At 38.6% G+C, this 16,455-nt stretch overlaps 1 protein-coding gene across 3 annotated transcripts in view; it reads left to right on the top strand.

The window, feature by feature from the left end:
• Positions 1 to 2,089: 2,089 nt before the first annotated feature.
• The window catches only part of RNF212B (ring finger protein 212B), a 47,844-nt gene continuing 33,478 nt past the window's right edge, over positions 2,090 to 16,455 (top strand). The window contains exon 1 of one of the 3 annotated variants that reach the window (XM_087423590.1): positions 2,090 to 2,270. Coding sequence is in view for 2 of the 3 variants with exons in the window: in XM_087423593.1 (XP_087279719.1) it covers positions 2,268 to 2,272 (5 nt within the window). In the remaining variant the exon portion in view is untranslated. Of the gene's footprint in view, positions 2,273 to 16,455 lie in introns of all 3 variants that reach the window. The other 2 variants (XM_087423593.1, XM_087423587.1) reach the window with 2 other exon arrangements.

The following is a 16,455-nucleotide window of genomic DNA, read 5'->3' as shown; positions in this document are numbered from 1 at the left end:
GGGATCCGAACCAGCGAACCCCGGGCCGCCGCAGCGGAGCGTGCGCACCCAACCATTTGCGCCACCGGGCCGGCCCCTAGGATTTATGTTTACCAAAGATGAGAACTCATATTTTTTAGAATGTGGAAGATAAGTTCCCTGAGGTCAGAAACTTGTTTTGTTCACTGCTGTACCCCTAGCCCCTAAAATATGCCAGGTATGGCTCTCAATGAATGTGATTGAATGAATGAATGAATAAATGTACATTAATGCTTAATAGATAAATTAATTAAATAATAACCGATGAACTGATGTGCCAACTAATTGTAATAACATGTAGCCCTCAGTTCCTGGAGAGGGGGTGGATTGTAGAAAGAGGAGAAAAATGTGATCAAAGGTTTGACTTTGAAGACCATTTCACATAGAGCACAGATCTCAAGCAGGCCCTCAACACTGCCCAGCAATCCTATCACAGTCCTGTAGTCGACTGACTCTTCCATTTACTTTCTTCTCTCTGCGAACCAACAGCATCCTCCAAATCCTCACTTCTAGTTGGTGTCCTGCCTGCTGTTTCATGGAGAAAATAGAAATAGGCAGAAGAGAACTTCCACATCCTCCAACCGTTAATCTGTCAATCTCCCCCTAGCTTTCCCCACATACTCTGCCTTCCCTCCTATGGAAATGGATGTGATCCTATGTATCTCCCTGACTTGTGCACTCTCTTCCCTGTCCTACCTTACCTATTCAGGAACTTTGCTCTTGCAATTATTCCTCTGTCCCTGCATCATCATTTTTTCACTCTCTACTGGATTATATCAGCATGCAAATGTGCTGTATTAGCTCCCATTAAAAAAAAAAAACCTAACAGAACTTTCCTTGACTCTACATTCCTTTTCAGCTGCCACTCAACTTCTCCACTCTCCTGTTTTCACTTCTTCACCTCCATTCATGCTTGAATCCACTACACTTAAGCTTTCATCTCTATCATCTCATTGAATCCATTCTTGTGAAGCTCACCAATAGCCACCACACGGTCCAGTCTAGCAGTCATTTCTCAGTCTTCATCTTATTGATGTCACAGCAGCATGGCTCCTGGGCATCTACTCTCCTGGCTTTCCTCTACCTCACTGGCCTCTTCTCAGGCTCCTCCAATGGATCCATTTCTCTTCCCAACCTCTCCTGTTCTCTATCCTCCCTCACTACCTGGGTGATCTCATCCAGTCCTCAGACTTTCAGTAGCATCTACACACTAATATTTCCCAAATTTATAGGTACAGCCCTCATCTCTTTCATAAACTCTAGAATTAGCTATCTAACTGTCTACTTGATGTGTCTGTTTAATAGGCATCTCAAATTTAGTAAGTCCAGAGTGGGCATGCCTCCTTTCAACGGGCTCTTCCTCCAGTATTCCCCACTCTGGTAAATGGCGAAATATCTTGGTGATAGCTATGCTTTTAATTGTTCTTCTTAAGACAAATTTTTTAAAATATGGTTTTATTTCGTCTTGCTTTCTTACTAAATCCTGATAATTAAGTGTGATCTCCAGAAATGTGTAGCAAAGTTGGGAGGGAGATACAAAAGTTTAGTTGGGTGAAAATTTATGGACCCAATCACCTGAAACTTGCCAGGCTATAGTGTGGAGATCACTGATATAGAATATAAAATCTACAGTAAGAGAAGGTGGTCTTTTAGGAAATTTTCAATACTACACAATTTATCAGACTAATAGAGAAAGAAATTCTAATAGAAATTGGATTACATATACCTGGGTGTGCTCAATTAATTTCATTCATATATTCAGCCAATATTGATCAACTGTTTACTGTGCTAGATCCTGGGGCTATAATGGTGAACAAAAATCCTCTGCCTTCAAAGACCTCAAGGACTGTGATGATTAATTTTATGTGTCAACTTGACTGGCCACAGGGTGCCCAGATTAAACATTACTTCTGGGTGTGTCTTCAAGGGTGTTACTGGATGAGATTAGCATTTGAAAATGTATACTTAATAAAGCCAATTGCTTTCCCCAATGTGAATGGGCATCATCCAATCAGTTGAGGGCCTGAATAGGGCAAAAGGCAGAGGAAGGAGGAATTGGCCCTTTTTTGCTTCCTGTTTTCCTGCTTGAGTTGGGACATCTCCTCTCATCTTCTCCAGATCTCGGATTGGGATTTAAACCATTGATTTCCCTGGTTCTCAGGCCTTGGGACTCCGACTGAATTATACTACCAGCTTTCCTGGGTCTCCAGCTTGCAGATGGCAGATCTTGGGACTTCTCAGCCTCCATAATGGTGTGAGCCAATTTGTCATAATAAATCTCTCTCTCTGTCTCTCTCTCAAGAGTATATATAAATATATATCCCTATCTATCTGTCATCCATCTTTCTACTATCTATCTATCATCTCCTGCTGGTTCTGTTTCTCTGCAGAACCCTAACTAATACAAGGACCTTAGATACAGACACTTTAGATCTTTCTCTTTCCTCCTAAAGTCCAGGGACAGCATAGTTACCTGATCTCCCCAACAAAGGATCACTAACATTTGAGGAAAGCTCCAGCATGAAAGCCATAGACAATAACAAACATAGATGATGCAAGGAGCAGAAGAAAACTTTCAAAAAATTACAATTCACATACTCAGAAAGGATGCTTAGAGTGAGAATACAGGCCCCAGCTCTGAGCCCTGGTATTAACCCCATTGGGTCATATCCATCACTGCCTTCAAAACCAAACTCCTCTCAGTTCCACAGACTAAGCTGTTCTTCCTCCTGTGTTCCCAGTTTCCAGCCATGGCTAGCATCATGCTATCATAGTATCATGCTCTTAATCACCCAGGCCTGAGACCTTCATCTTTCCCTCCCTCTCTCTCCCTTTGTAGCCCCATAGCCAATTGGTCACCAAGTCCTGTTGGTTCTGTCTCTGAAAACTGCCTCACAGTTGTCATCTTCTTCCTACCCCTTGGCTCCTGCCCTATTCCGGAACCACTCATCCCTCTCCTGTCTCACTGATACCAGATCAACACAAGGTTGGTGTAAGGGAAGCCATATTGTAGAAAAGAAACCCTATTGTAACTTTGAATGACCTCTGACTAACTAGCCCAGACATGTTCTGTGGATTTTATGGCACCTCCTAGCTGCTATAAGTTGATAACTTTGTTCTCTTGAGTTCCTTAGGAATGTGATGACCCCCGGGCAAAGAGTCAAGGACAACTAAAAGATCAGGGTGTAGGGTGTTGCTCTGGTCTCTGATGCCTATCAAGTAAAACAAAAGATGATTAGGAACTAAGACCAGATGTCTGCCCCACCTGGAGGTCAGATGGATGCCCCCACCCAGAGACCAGATGCCTCTCCCATCCGGAGGCCAGCCCCGTACATAACTGGCCTGTAATCTTTGTTCTGTAAGATGGGTTTTTTTTTTGGACATTAGTTGGCCATCTTCCCTCTTGCCAGCAAGCTGTAATAAATAGTCCTTTCTCTCCTACCACCTTGCCTCTTGACTATTGGCATGTCTTGTGGTGGGCAGAAGACCCCCAACTTGGGCAATAACACCATTGCAATAGCCTACCAACTAATCTCCCTGTCTGTGACCTTCCATCCCTTCAATCTGTCCCCAGAGGTATGTTTTTTTTTTTTTTTTAATTTTGATAACAGCTTTATTGAGATAAAATTTACATAGCATAATATTCACCTCTTTAGAACTATTCAAGTTAGTAATTTCCAGTATATTCACATAGTTGTGCAACTATTACCATTATCCCACTTAAGAACATTTTATCACCCCAAAAGAAATCTTAACCCATTAGCCATTAGCGGTCACTCCCTACTTCTCCCATTACCCTAGGCAATCACCCCAGTCTACTTTTTGTCTCTATGGATTTGCATATTCCAGACATATCATATAAATGGAATCATACAATATGTGGCATTTTGTGTCTGGATCCCAGAGGTATGTTTTATAAAATATGGGGTTGATCATATTTCTAGCCTGCTCAAAAGCCTCTGATGGTTCTCCATTGTATAACGCAGCAGTCTCTAAGGCTAGCTGAGTGAGCAGCACAATCACCTGAGGAACTTTTATTTTTTGTTATTTTTTAATTAATTAATTTATTTTTCCCCCAAAGCCCCAGTAGATAGTTGTATGTCACAGCTGCACATCCTTCTAGTTGCTGTATGTGGGACGCGGCCTCAGCATGGCCAGACAAGCAGTGCGGCGGTGCGCGCCCGGGATCCGAACCGGGGCTGCCGGTAGCGGAGCGCAGGCTCTTAACCGTTAAGCCACGGGGCCAGCCCAGGAACTTTTAAAATACATCCTTGGCACAGGGGAAGTGCTCAATAATTTCTCAGGTAGACCTTCTCCTATGGTACCCTCTGGTGGCAACTTCATGCAATGGCTGATCTTCATTTTACCCACAAAATTCCCTCTCAGATTCTAATTCAGTGGATCTGCCTATTGCTTGGGGGAACCACTAGCTTAAAAAATAAAGTCTAAACTCCTGTATAGAGGCTTCAGTCCATCTCTCCAGCTTTTTTCTCCATAATGTCTTCTTTTCCTCACCATCCCTCTTGATGTCTCATTCATTCTTCCCTTCGGTCACACTGGACCACCCCGTACTTTCCCAGACTGATGAGTTTACTAGTGCTTTTTCTCTGCCTGGAATGCCCCTTCCCTCCACCTCTACAGGAGAAACTTTCACTTTGTTTAAGGGTCATTCAAATACCTGTTCCTCTAGGAAACCTGCCTAAATCAATCTGATTTCTCTTTTTTTTTATTGATGTTTTAATAGTTTATAACATTGTGAAATTTTTGGTTGTACATTTTTGTTTCTCCATCACCACATACACGTCTCCCTTCACCCCTTGTGCCCACCCCCCTACCCCCATTGCCCCTGATAACCACAATACAATTTTCTCTGTCTGTGTGTTGGTTTATATTCTACATGAGTGAGATCATACGGTGTTTGTCTTTCTCTTTCTGGCTTATTTCACTTAACATAATATCCTCCAGGTCCATCCATGTTGTTGCAAATGGGACGATTTTGTCTTTTTTTATGGTTGAGTAGTATTCCATTGTATATATATATACCACATCTTCTTGATCCAATCATCAGTCGAGGAACACTTGGGTTGCTTCCACTTCTTGGCTATAGTGAATAATGCTGTGATGAACATAGGGGTGTATAAGCCTCTTTGGATTGTTGATTTCAGGTTCGTTGGATAATCTGATTTCTCTTTTCTCTCTGTGCTCACAGTATTCCATACTTCCTCAGGGAAGCCTTCCCAAATTATATGCTCTTATCATTCCCGGTGTTTCATCTTTTATGACAGTACTTAATGTACTTAAAGGTTATGTATTTATTTGTGAGATTTTTAAAAACATGTCTTTTTCTCCTACTATACTGGAAGTGCCTTGAAGGCAAGAGCCATATCTGTTACCATGTACAGTTGGTACATGATATAGAAGCTCAATATATTTGTCGACTGGGTGAATTAATGTTTCTGTAATGATCACATATTCTGCTTTGTAGTGTGTATAATTGTATCTACATTTGGATTCCCTGTGAGGTCGCAGCCTTTTTGAAGGGACAGATGAAATTTCTTGTTTTCGTATCCCATCCCTATCCCCACCTAGCTCTGTGCCTGGGATTCAGTAGGAGCTTAGATAAATTTGCCCTGCTAGAACCCCAGGGGAATGCAAACTCTACAAGAGCGAAGACTTATCTTCTCCCTTCCTATATTCCCAGTGGCTAGAACAGTGCTTGTTCAGTGGCATTTGCTCGGGAAATCCCTGTTGAATGAAAGATTTAATTGCCAGATGGATCCTTCTATAGTACCCAATGGTGGCAACTTTAGAAAAAATTTTTTTAAAGTTCTTTTTTTGTTTTTTTAATTTTTATTTTATTTTATTTATTTTTTCCCCAAAGCCCCAGTAGATAGTTGTATGTCATAGTTGCACATCCTTCTAGTTGGTGTATGTGGGACGCGGCCTCAGTATGGCCAGAGAAGCGGTGTGTCGGTGAGTGCCCGGGGATCCGAACCCGGGCCGCCAGCAGCAGAGCGTGGGCACTTAACCGCTAAGCCACCGGGCCGGCCCCCCAATGGTGGCAACTTTACATAACCACCAGTCTTCTTCATTTCATCCCTAAATTTCTCTTTTCCTGTTGACATGTGTTTCCTGTTTGAGTGTGCTAACTTGGATCTGGAAGCCAGGTAAGATTCTCCCTGATAATTTCCTTTCCTATTCCATCATTTATCACATAGTTACTGAGCACCTATTACATGTCAGACACCGTGGAAGGACTGGTAATCTCAAAGTGAAGCTATAGTCCCGGTCTGGTTAGAGAGAGAGAGGAGTGAACAATTATAACACCGTTAGACAAGGGCCATGATAGAGACAGGCAAAAGATGCTCAGGGAGCGCCCCTCAGTGGGCAGGCCAGAGTAGGCATCTGGAGAAAGTGATATCTGAGCTGAGTCTGGAAGGACGAATAGAAGTTAATCTGGAGGATATGCCAAGCAAAGGAAACAGTTTGCATAAAGGCACACAGAGAGCGCATGATTTAAATTCAACGTGACTGAAGTGCACAGTGCTTTTGACCAAATGCTGAGAGGTGCAAAAAGAAATGTAGATCACAAAGAGCTTGAGTGCTATGCTCCGTAAGTTGTCTTGAAAGTGTCAGGCAGTTTTAAGCAGAGCAGCAACTGGACCTGGCAGCAGTGGTAGGATGAAATGGAGTTGGGCAAACACAGAGGCAGGGAGGAGTTAGGAGGCAATCAGAGTAATCAAAGCAAGGAATTAAGAGAGACTAAAAGAAAGCAAGGGTGGTAAAATGGAAAGATGATGGATTCAAGAAATATTTATAAAATGTGTATACTCAAGGAACACTTTCACATCTAGAAAGTTGCTTTTAGAAATAATTGCATGGGGCCGGCCCCGTGGCTTAGCGGTTAGGTGCGGGCGCTCCGCTGCTGGCGGCCCGGGTTCGGATCCCGGGCGCGCGCCGAGGCACTGCTTCTCTGGCCATGCTGGGGCCGCGTCCCACATGCAGCAACTAGAGGGATGTGCAACTATGACATACAACTATCGACTGTGGCTTTGGGGGGAAAAAATAAATAAATAAAATCTTTAAAAAAAAAAAATAATAATAATAATTGCATGGGTGGGCAAAGATAAATGAATAAAGATGTTTATTACAGCATGTTTTTGCAATAGTTAAAAATTAGAAACACTCTATATGTCCATCAATAGAGAATTGATTCATTAAATTAAGGTATAATTAATCAAATCATGCAAGCTTTATAAAGAATGATGCATATATAAAGATAAAAATGAAATATTAACTAAAAACAAATCTTAGAGGTTATGCATAATATCACATTTTTGTTTAATGTATATAACATATATGTGTGTTGTGTGTTAGCATATGCATTGAAAGAAGTTCTGGAAAGATTTATATATAGGCTGTCAACCATGTTTATCTTTGGGGAATAGAGTCAGGGGTGATGGGTTTTCATTTTCCAATTTATAAACTTGGTTTTTACTTATTTTTTAAGGGACAACTAAATGCAACATGTGATCCTGGAGAGAAAAAACATTTTTTTCTCTTTCTATAAAGGACATTTGTGGGACAACTGGTGAAATTCGAATAAGGTTTCTAGATTAGATAGTAGTACCATATCAATGTTAATTTCTTGATTGTGATAATAGTACTGTGTTTATGGAAGAGTATGTCCTGGTTTATGGGAAATACACACTGAAATACTTAGGAGTAATGGAGCATTATGTCTGCAACTTATTCTCAAATGGAACAGAAAAAACTAATAACAGAGAGAACAACAAAGCAAATGTGGTAAAATGTTAACATTTGGGGAATCTGGATTAAAGTAAACAGAAATTCTTCTATATTTGCACTTTTCTGTAAATCCGAAATTATAAAATTAAACGTTTTTTTAAAAGGTATAGAACAGAATATAAAGTATGCTATCATTTGTGTATGGGGGAAATGGAATATATATAAATATATGCATTTATTTATAAATATATAAATGATCTGTGGAAAGATACACAAGCATTAGCACTATCAATGTCCTTTGGAAATGAGAATTTGGTAGCTGGGAACAGCAGGAAAAGGAAGACTAATTTTTCGTTTTATGTCTTTTGATATCTTTTTAATTTTCACTAAGTAAATGATTTGCCTATCAAAAATAAATATGATTTAAAATAATATATCATCTTGTACAATGAAGAATTGCAAGCATACTCAGAAGTAGAGAGAAGAGTACAAAGAACTCTCATATCCTAGATTATTACTCAGTCTACAATTATTCAAGATTTTGCCACATTGCTTTATCTATCCTTTTCCACTCCCTCTATTTCTTTTGTCTTCTTTGCTGAAGTATTTTAAAGAAAAGTCCAGACATCATTCCATCCCTACAAATCTCAGTAAACATCTCTTAAAAATATGGACATTTTCTTACATAACCACAAGGCCATTATCACACCCAACAAAATTAACAATAGTTCTTTGGTATCAACTAATATATCCAGCCCATAATCAAATTTCTTCAAGCATCCAAAAAGGTCCGCACACCGTATATAAACACTGTACTCCAGCTGAATTTATTTCTCACGGGATATGGATTAACAATTCTGAAACTGTTTTACATGTACACTGGGGTTGATCAAATAAGTACACATATAATTGATGTCGGAGTCAGGGTTCTCTCACTGTCAGAAACAGAAGTAAGAGGGGAAGAAAGCAAGAAGGGGAGCCTAAATGAACCCTGTACTGGATTAGAGTTGGAGACATCAGTATGAACTCATGTTTAGCCTAATACACATGCAGATAAAGAAATAGAAACAATGATAGATATGTGTGTATACATGAATTAATACCCATACTTACACTACCTAGTACTGTCCACTGAGAGGGCCTAGAAGCAATGACATCCCCATGGTAATGAGCACACCTTGTGCCCAGATTTTGGTTTCAAAGTACCCTTCTCCAATAAAAGCAACCAAAGATCCTTAGAGAAATGTCTGATTTTAGAGCTGGGGAAAGGAAAATACAAAATAAGTCTGGAGCGTCTTGTAATATGAAAAATGAAAGAAATGTTTAAATTTTCAAAGGGATAGAGGAATCAACCTGAGAGAGCTCCCCAATGGCCAAATGGAATAATTTGAGCAATAAAATAAATAGCATAGTATTAGATTATAATCCAAAGTATAAAATAAGTATACATGCATCCATACTGATATAAATAAATGACCTAATATATAAGTGAATGGTGGAGTAGAAACAAATCTTTACAGAAGAATTCCAAATAATGTATGGAGATACTCTTCCTTACAGGAGATGGTGGTTAACTACTTCCTCCCCACTTTGAGAGTGGGCTGGACTTGTAGTCTTGCTTCCAAAAAATATAGAAAGGGCAAATATTAAACTTTAAAGTGGAGAAAACTGGCAAGCACTACCCTAACCAACTGATCAAGATTAACATCACCAATTAGTCATGTGGCTATCAGGCACCCCCTGACGTTATGTAATGAGAAGGGCACCTCACCTCTGTGGTATCCTTTTTAAAATTGTGATATCACAATGTTGTACAGCTATCACCTAGTTCCAAAATTTTTCATCACCTCAAACAGAAACTCTGTACCCATTAAGCAATAACTCCCCATTCTCTCCTTCTCACAGTCCCTGCTAACCTCTAATTTACTTTCTTCTCTATGAATTTGACCATTCTAGATATTTCTTTTTTGTTGTTTGTTTTTTTGTGAGGAAGATCAGCCCTGAACTAACATCTGCCAATCCTCCTCTTTTTGCTGAGGAGGACTGGCCCTGGGCTAACATCCGTGCCCATCTTCCTCTACTTTACATGGGACGCCGCCACAGCATGGCTTGACAAGTGGTGTGTTGGTGCACACCTGAGATCCAAACCCTAGGCCACAGCAGCAGAGCGCGTGCACTTAACCTCTACGCCACCGGGCCAGCCCCCTAAATATTTCATGTAAGTGGAATCGTACAATATTTGTCCTTTTGTTTCTGGCTTATTTCACTTAGGGTAATGTTTCCCAAGTTCATTCATGTTGTAGCATGTATCAGAACTTCATTCTTTTTTATGACTGAATAATATTCCATTGTATGTATATACCACATTGTTTATTCATTCATCTATTGATGAACACTTGGGTTGTTTCCACATTTGGCTATTGTGAATAATGCTGCACCAATATCATGAACTCTGATGTATAAGTATCTGTCTGAGTCTCCGTTTTTATTACTTTTGGATAGACACCTAGGAGTGAAATTACTGGGTCATATGGTTATGACCAATAAGTTTTATGATTAACTTTTTAAAAATTTAATTTTTGTGTGTGTGTGAGGAAGATTAGCCCTGAGCTAACATCTGTTGCCAATCCTCCTCTTTTCCTGAGGAAGATTGGCCCTGGGCTAACATCTGTGCCCATCTTCCTCCATTTTATATGGGACACCACCACAGCATGGCTTGACAAGCGGTGCGTCGGTGCACACCTGGGATCCGAACCCAGGCCATCGCAGCGGAGCATGCGCATTTAACCGCTATGCCACGGGGCCGGCCCTATGGTTAACTTTTTGAGGAACAACCAAACCGTTTTCCAGCAAAGGCACCATTGTATATTCCCACCATCAATATACAAGGGTTTCAATTTCTCCACATTGTCCCCAACACTTGTTTTCCTTTTAAAAAAATTATAGCCTTCCTAATTGGTGTGAAATAGTATCTCATTGTGGTTTTGATTTGCATTTCCCTAATAAGTAATGATATTGAGCATCTTTTCGTGTGTCTATTGGCCATCCATATATCTTCTTTGTAGAAATGTCTATTCAAGTCATTTTCCCATTTTTTAACTGAGTTGTTTGTCTCTTTGTTGTTGAGTTGTTAATATTCTGGATATTAAACCTTTACAGATAATATGATTTGCAAATAATTTATACTATTTTGTGGGTTGCCTTTTTGCTCTGTTGATGCACAAAAGTTTTTAATTTTAAAGAAGTCCATTCATCCATTTTTTCTTTTGTTACTTGTGCTTTTGTGATATTTAGAAACCATTGCCAAATCCAAGGTCATGAAAATTTGCCCCTATATTTTCTTTCTTTTTATTTATTTATTTATTTATTATTATTTTTTTTTTTTGGTGAGGGAGATCAGCCCTGAGCTAACATCCATGCTAATCCTCCTCTTTTTGCTGAGGAAGACCGGCTCTGAGCTAACATCTATTTTTTTTTTAAAGATTTTATTTATTTATTTTTTCCCCCCAAAGCCCCAGTAGATAGTTGTATGTCATAGCTGCACATCCCTCTAGTTGCTGTATGTGGGACTCAGCCTCAGGATGGACGGAGAAGTGGTGCCTCGGTGCGCGCCCGGGATCCGAACCCGGGCCACCAGCATCGGAGCGTGCACACTTAACCACCAAGCCACGGGGCCAGCCCTGAGCTAACATCTATTGCCAGTCCTCCTCCTTTTTTTCTTCCCCAAAGCCCCAGTAGATAGTTGTATGTCAAAGTTGCACATCCTTCTAGTTGTTGTATGTGGGATGTGGCCAAGGCCGGAGAAGCAGTGCGTCGGTGTGCGCCCGGGATCTGAACTCGGGCCGCCAGTAGCAGAGCGCATGCAGTTAACCGCTAAGCCAAGGGGCCGGCCCCACCCCTATATTTTCTTATAAGGGTTTTATAGTTCTTGCTCTTACACTTAGGTCTTTGATCCATTTTTAGTTAATTTTTTTAATACAGTGTAAGGTAAGTGTCCAACTTTATTCTTCTTTATTTGGATATCCACTTTTCCCTGGAAAAAGACTTGTTATTTCTCCCAATCAATGGTCTTGGCATCCTTGTTGAAAATCAGTTGACCATAGATGTGAGGGTTTACTTCTGGTTTCTCAGTTCTATTCCTTTGGTCTATATTTCTTTCTTTCCTTTTTTTTTGGGGGGGGGGGAAGATCAGCCCTAAGCTAACATCTATGCCAATCCTCCTCTTTTTGCTGAGGAAGACCGGCCCTGAGCTAACATCTATTGCCAGTCCTCCTCCTTTTTTTTTTTTTCCTCTTTTTCTCCCCAAAGCCCCAGTAGATAGTTGTATGTCACAGCTGGACATCCTTCTAGTTGCTGTATGTGGGACGCCGCCTCAGCATGGCCGGACAAGCAGTGCGTCAGTGTGCGCCCGGGATCCGAACCCAGGCGCCAGCAGCAGAGTGGGTGCACTTAACTGCTAAGCCACGGGGCTGGCCCCTGTGGTAAGTTTTTAAATTGGAGGATGTGAGTCCTCCAATTTTATTCTCCTTTTCAAGATTGTTTTGGCTATTCTGGGTTCCTTGAAATTCCATGTGAATTTTAGGATGAGTTTTTCAAATTCTGTAAAAAACACCTTTAGGGTTTTGATAGGGATTGCATCGAATCTGTATATCATTTTGGGTAGTATTGTCAACAATATTAAGTAGTTTTAAGTAGAAAACTACTTGCATCTCCTTGGTTAAATTATTCCTATGTATTTTATTCTTTTTGATGCTATTGTAAATGGAATTCTTTTCTTATGGACAACTGATTTTGACAGGCTATTTAGTTGAGAAAAGATAATCTTTTCAATGAATGATGCTGAAACAATTGGATATCCATAAGCAGAAGACAAAAACAAAAACAAAGCAACACACATACACACACAAAAGAACTTTAATCCATACCTCAAACCATATAGAAAAATAAACTTGAAATGAATCATTCCTAAATGCAAACCCAAAACTGTAAAGTTTACATTTTTGGAATTTCTAAAAGAAAACATTGGAGAAAATCTTTGTGACCTTGGATTAGGCAAAGATTTTGTAGATATGACAGCCAAAAGTGCTCGTAAAAGAACAAATTAATAAATTGGACTTCATCAAAAGTAACACCTTCTGCTCTTCAAAAACCGCTATTAAGAGACTGAAAAGGGGCCGGCCTGGTGGTGCAAGTGGTTAAGTGCACGCACTTCGCTTCAGCGGCCCGGGGTTTGCAGGTTCAGACTCCCAGCGCACACCGACACACTGCTTGTCATGCCACGCCGTGGCGGCGTCCCATATAAAGTAGAGAAAGATGGGCACAGAAGTTAGCTCAGGGCCAATCTTCCTCGGCAAAAAAGAGGAGGATCAGCATAGGATGTTAGCTCAGGGCTGATCTCCCTCACAGGAAAAAAAAAAAAAAGTAGACAAACAAAAAATTTAAAAAAAGAAAAAGAAAAGAAAATCTTAAAAAATAATTAAAAAAAAACAAGAGAGAGCTGAAAAGACAAGCCACAGACTGGACACATACTTGATAAAGGAGTTTCTCAGAATATATGAAGAACTCTCAAAATCAATAATAAGAAAATAAACAACCCAGTTAAAAATGGGCAAAAGATTTTAACAGATACTTCACCAAAAATACATACATACATGGCAAATTAGTACATGAAAAGATGTTCCCCATTGTTAGTCATTAGGGATATACAAATTAAACCACAATGAGGTACTACTACACACCTATTAGAATCATTAAAATTAAAAGAATGGAAATACTAAGTGCTGGAAACAATGTGGAGAACCTGGAACTCTCATACATTGCTAATGGGAATGTAAAATGGTACGACCACTTTGGACAATTTTGGCAGTTTCTTCAAAGGTTAGACATGTACCTACCACACCTACTATATCATCTAGACTTTCAGCTTCTAGGTATTTACCCAAGAGGAAAGAAGGCATATGCCAAAAAAAGACTTGTACATGAACATTTATCGCAGCTTTATTTGTAATAGCCCCCATCTGGAAATAACTCAAATGTCACTCAACAGATGAATGGATAAACAAGTGTATATACATACATTGTGGTATATGCATACAATGAAATACTACTCAGCAACAAAAATGAAAGAACTATTGACACATGCAACAACATGGATGGATCTCAAAATGATTATGCTGAATGAAAGAAGACAGAAAAGAGTATAAATGATTCTATGTACATAAAACTCTACAAAATGCAAACGATCTGTATTGATAGAAAGTACCTGGGTTACCTGGGGAGAGAAGTGTGGGGAGGGTTAGGAGAGATAGTTTACTAAGGAGCAAAGGAAAACTTTTGGGGATGATGAATATCTTCACTACCTTTATTGTAGTGATGGTTTCAAGGGTTTATACATATTTTCAAAACTTATCAAACTGTACATTTTAAATATATACAGTTGATTATATGCCAATTCTAGCTCAATAAACTTGTTTAAAAAGTCACCAATCTGATGTACAATTAAATTCATTTATTTCAGTCTCCTCCCCTCCAATTTTTAGGAATTGCTTTTTAATTCTATTTTTGAATATGTAAAACAATTAGATTTCCAAAGACAAAATTATATAACAAGTTAAATTCAGGGGAGTCTTCCTTGCCTATTGTCACCTCTACAACATTCCCTTCCTAACCCTGTAAGTAACATTTTTTAGTAATTTTTCTTTAATCTTCTAGTGTTTCTTTTTGATTTATATCTCTATTCCTCCTTTCTTAAACAAATAATTGTATATTATGTAACCATCTTACCTTTTCTTTCCACTTAACAATAAATTCTGGAAATTGCTTCAAATTATGTATAAAGATCTTTCTCATTCCTTTTTACGTCTGCATAATATTCAACTGTGATTTGTCACTGATAAATAAATACTTAGGTTGTTATAAATCTTTTGCTATTATAAATACTACTGCAAAGAATAACTGTTCATAATTGATCTCATATTTTTGGCAGTGTATCTTTGGGACAGATTCCTAGAAGTGGGATTGCTGGATTACAGGATAAAAGCATATGTAATTTTCCTGGATAGTGCCATATTTGCTGCAGAGCAGTAGTACCATTTGGCATTCTCACCAGCAATATATGAGAGTGCCTGTTTCCCCATAACCTTGCCAACAAAGTATGTTATGAAATATTTGGATTTCTGGAAATCTGATAGATGGAGAGTGGTACTTTGATGGAATTTTCACTTGCATATCTCATTAAAAGTGAGGTTAAATATCTTTTAATATGTTCAAGGGCGATTTTTATGTCTTCTGTGAACTGTTTATGTCTTTTGTTCAAATGTCTATCAAGTTATTGGCTTTCATTTTTAAAAAGTTCTTTATATATTAAAGCTATTAGCCCTTTGTGATTTAGGTGGAAGATATTATTTTCCAACTTGTCACTTCATTTTTGACTTCGTCTGTGGTAGGTTTTGTGTGTGTGTGTGAGTTTGGCCATGCAAAAGGTCTTCTTCTATTTTTATGTAGTGAAATTTATCAGTCTTTTCTTTTATTGTTTCTAGATTTTTGATCATAGGAAGATCTCCCCCACTCCTAGGTTTTAAGTATTCACCCTTGTCTTCTTCCAGTACTTGGATGGTTCATTTTTATATTTAGATTTCTGACCCATTTGAAATTTATCCTAGTGAATAATGTGAGATACAGACCCAATTTTATATTTTTCCAAATGTCTATCCAGTTGTCCCAACTCTATTAAAAAATTCAATGCCTCCCCCTCATTGAATTCCTCACCTTTATCATAAATTAAAATTTCCAAATATACATGATTCTATTTCTGGACTTTCTATTTTATTGGTCTGTATGTTTATCCATGCACCAATACTACACTTTTTAAATTATAGAGGCTTTATAATATGTCTTAATACTGGGTGTGGCTAGCTTCCCACCCCACATGACACTAAAAATTTTCAGGGTTTTCCGGATATTGTTTGTTTGTTTGGTAGTTTTCCATATGAACTTTATAATCAATTTGTTTAATTCCAGAAAACACCTTGTTGGTGTTTTTTATTGGGATCATGTTAAATTTATAAATTAATTTAGGGAGAATTGACATCATTAGGATATTGACTCTTCCTATCCAAAAACAAGACTTGCTTTTCCATTTGTTTATGTTGACTCTTGTCCCTTTCAGTAATGTTTTAAAGTTTTCTTCATATCTATTTGCATATTTCTGTTATGTTATTGCCTAAGCATTTTTATCTTCTTTGTTGCTATTTTAATTAGAGTCTTTTCTCCTATTATATCTTCTAATTGGTTATTATTTGAATATGGAAATGTTACTGTATATCTCTTCGTTAATTTTACAACCTGTTACTTTACTAAATTTTCTTATTATTTATAGTAGTTTTCCCATAGATTTCTCTTGGATTTTTCAACTATACAATAATATAATCTGCTAAAAGACATTTTTTAATCTTTTCCTTTTAAAGTAATGTTCAATACCACGTTAAGTGGTAGTGGCATTCTTGTCTCATTCCTAACCAGCAAGCATGCCTCTAGTGTTTCCTCATTAAAAAACATGTTAGCTTTGCATACACATACACACACACCACTTTTAATTGTGTTAAGGAACTATCCATTGATTCTTACTTCGCTGAGATTTTAAATCAGAAATGCATATGAATTATGACAAATGCTTTATTGGCAACTGTG

This window comes from Ceratotherium simum, chromosome 3 (genome assembly GCF_057802395.1).
Source record: "Ceratotherium simum simum isolate JZ-2026a chromosome 3, ASM5780239v1, whole genome shotgun sequence".
Lineage (NCBI taxonomy): Eukaryota > Metazoa > Chordata > Mammalia > Perissodactyla > Rhinocerotidae > Ceratotherium > Ceratotherium simum.
The sequence above is the reverse complement of the archived record's forward strand: the minus strand, read 5'-3'. Positions and strand labels throughout refer to the sequence as shown.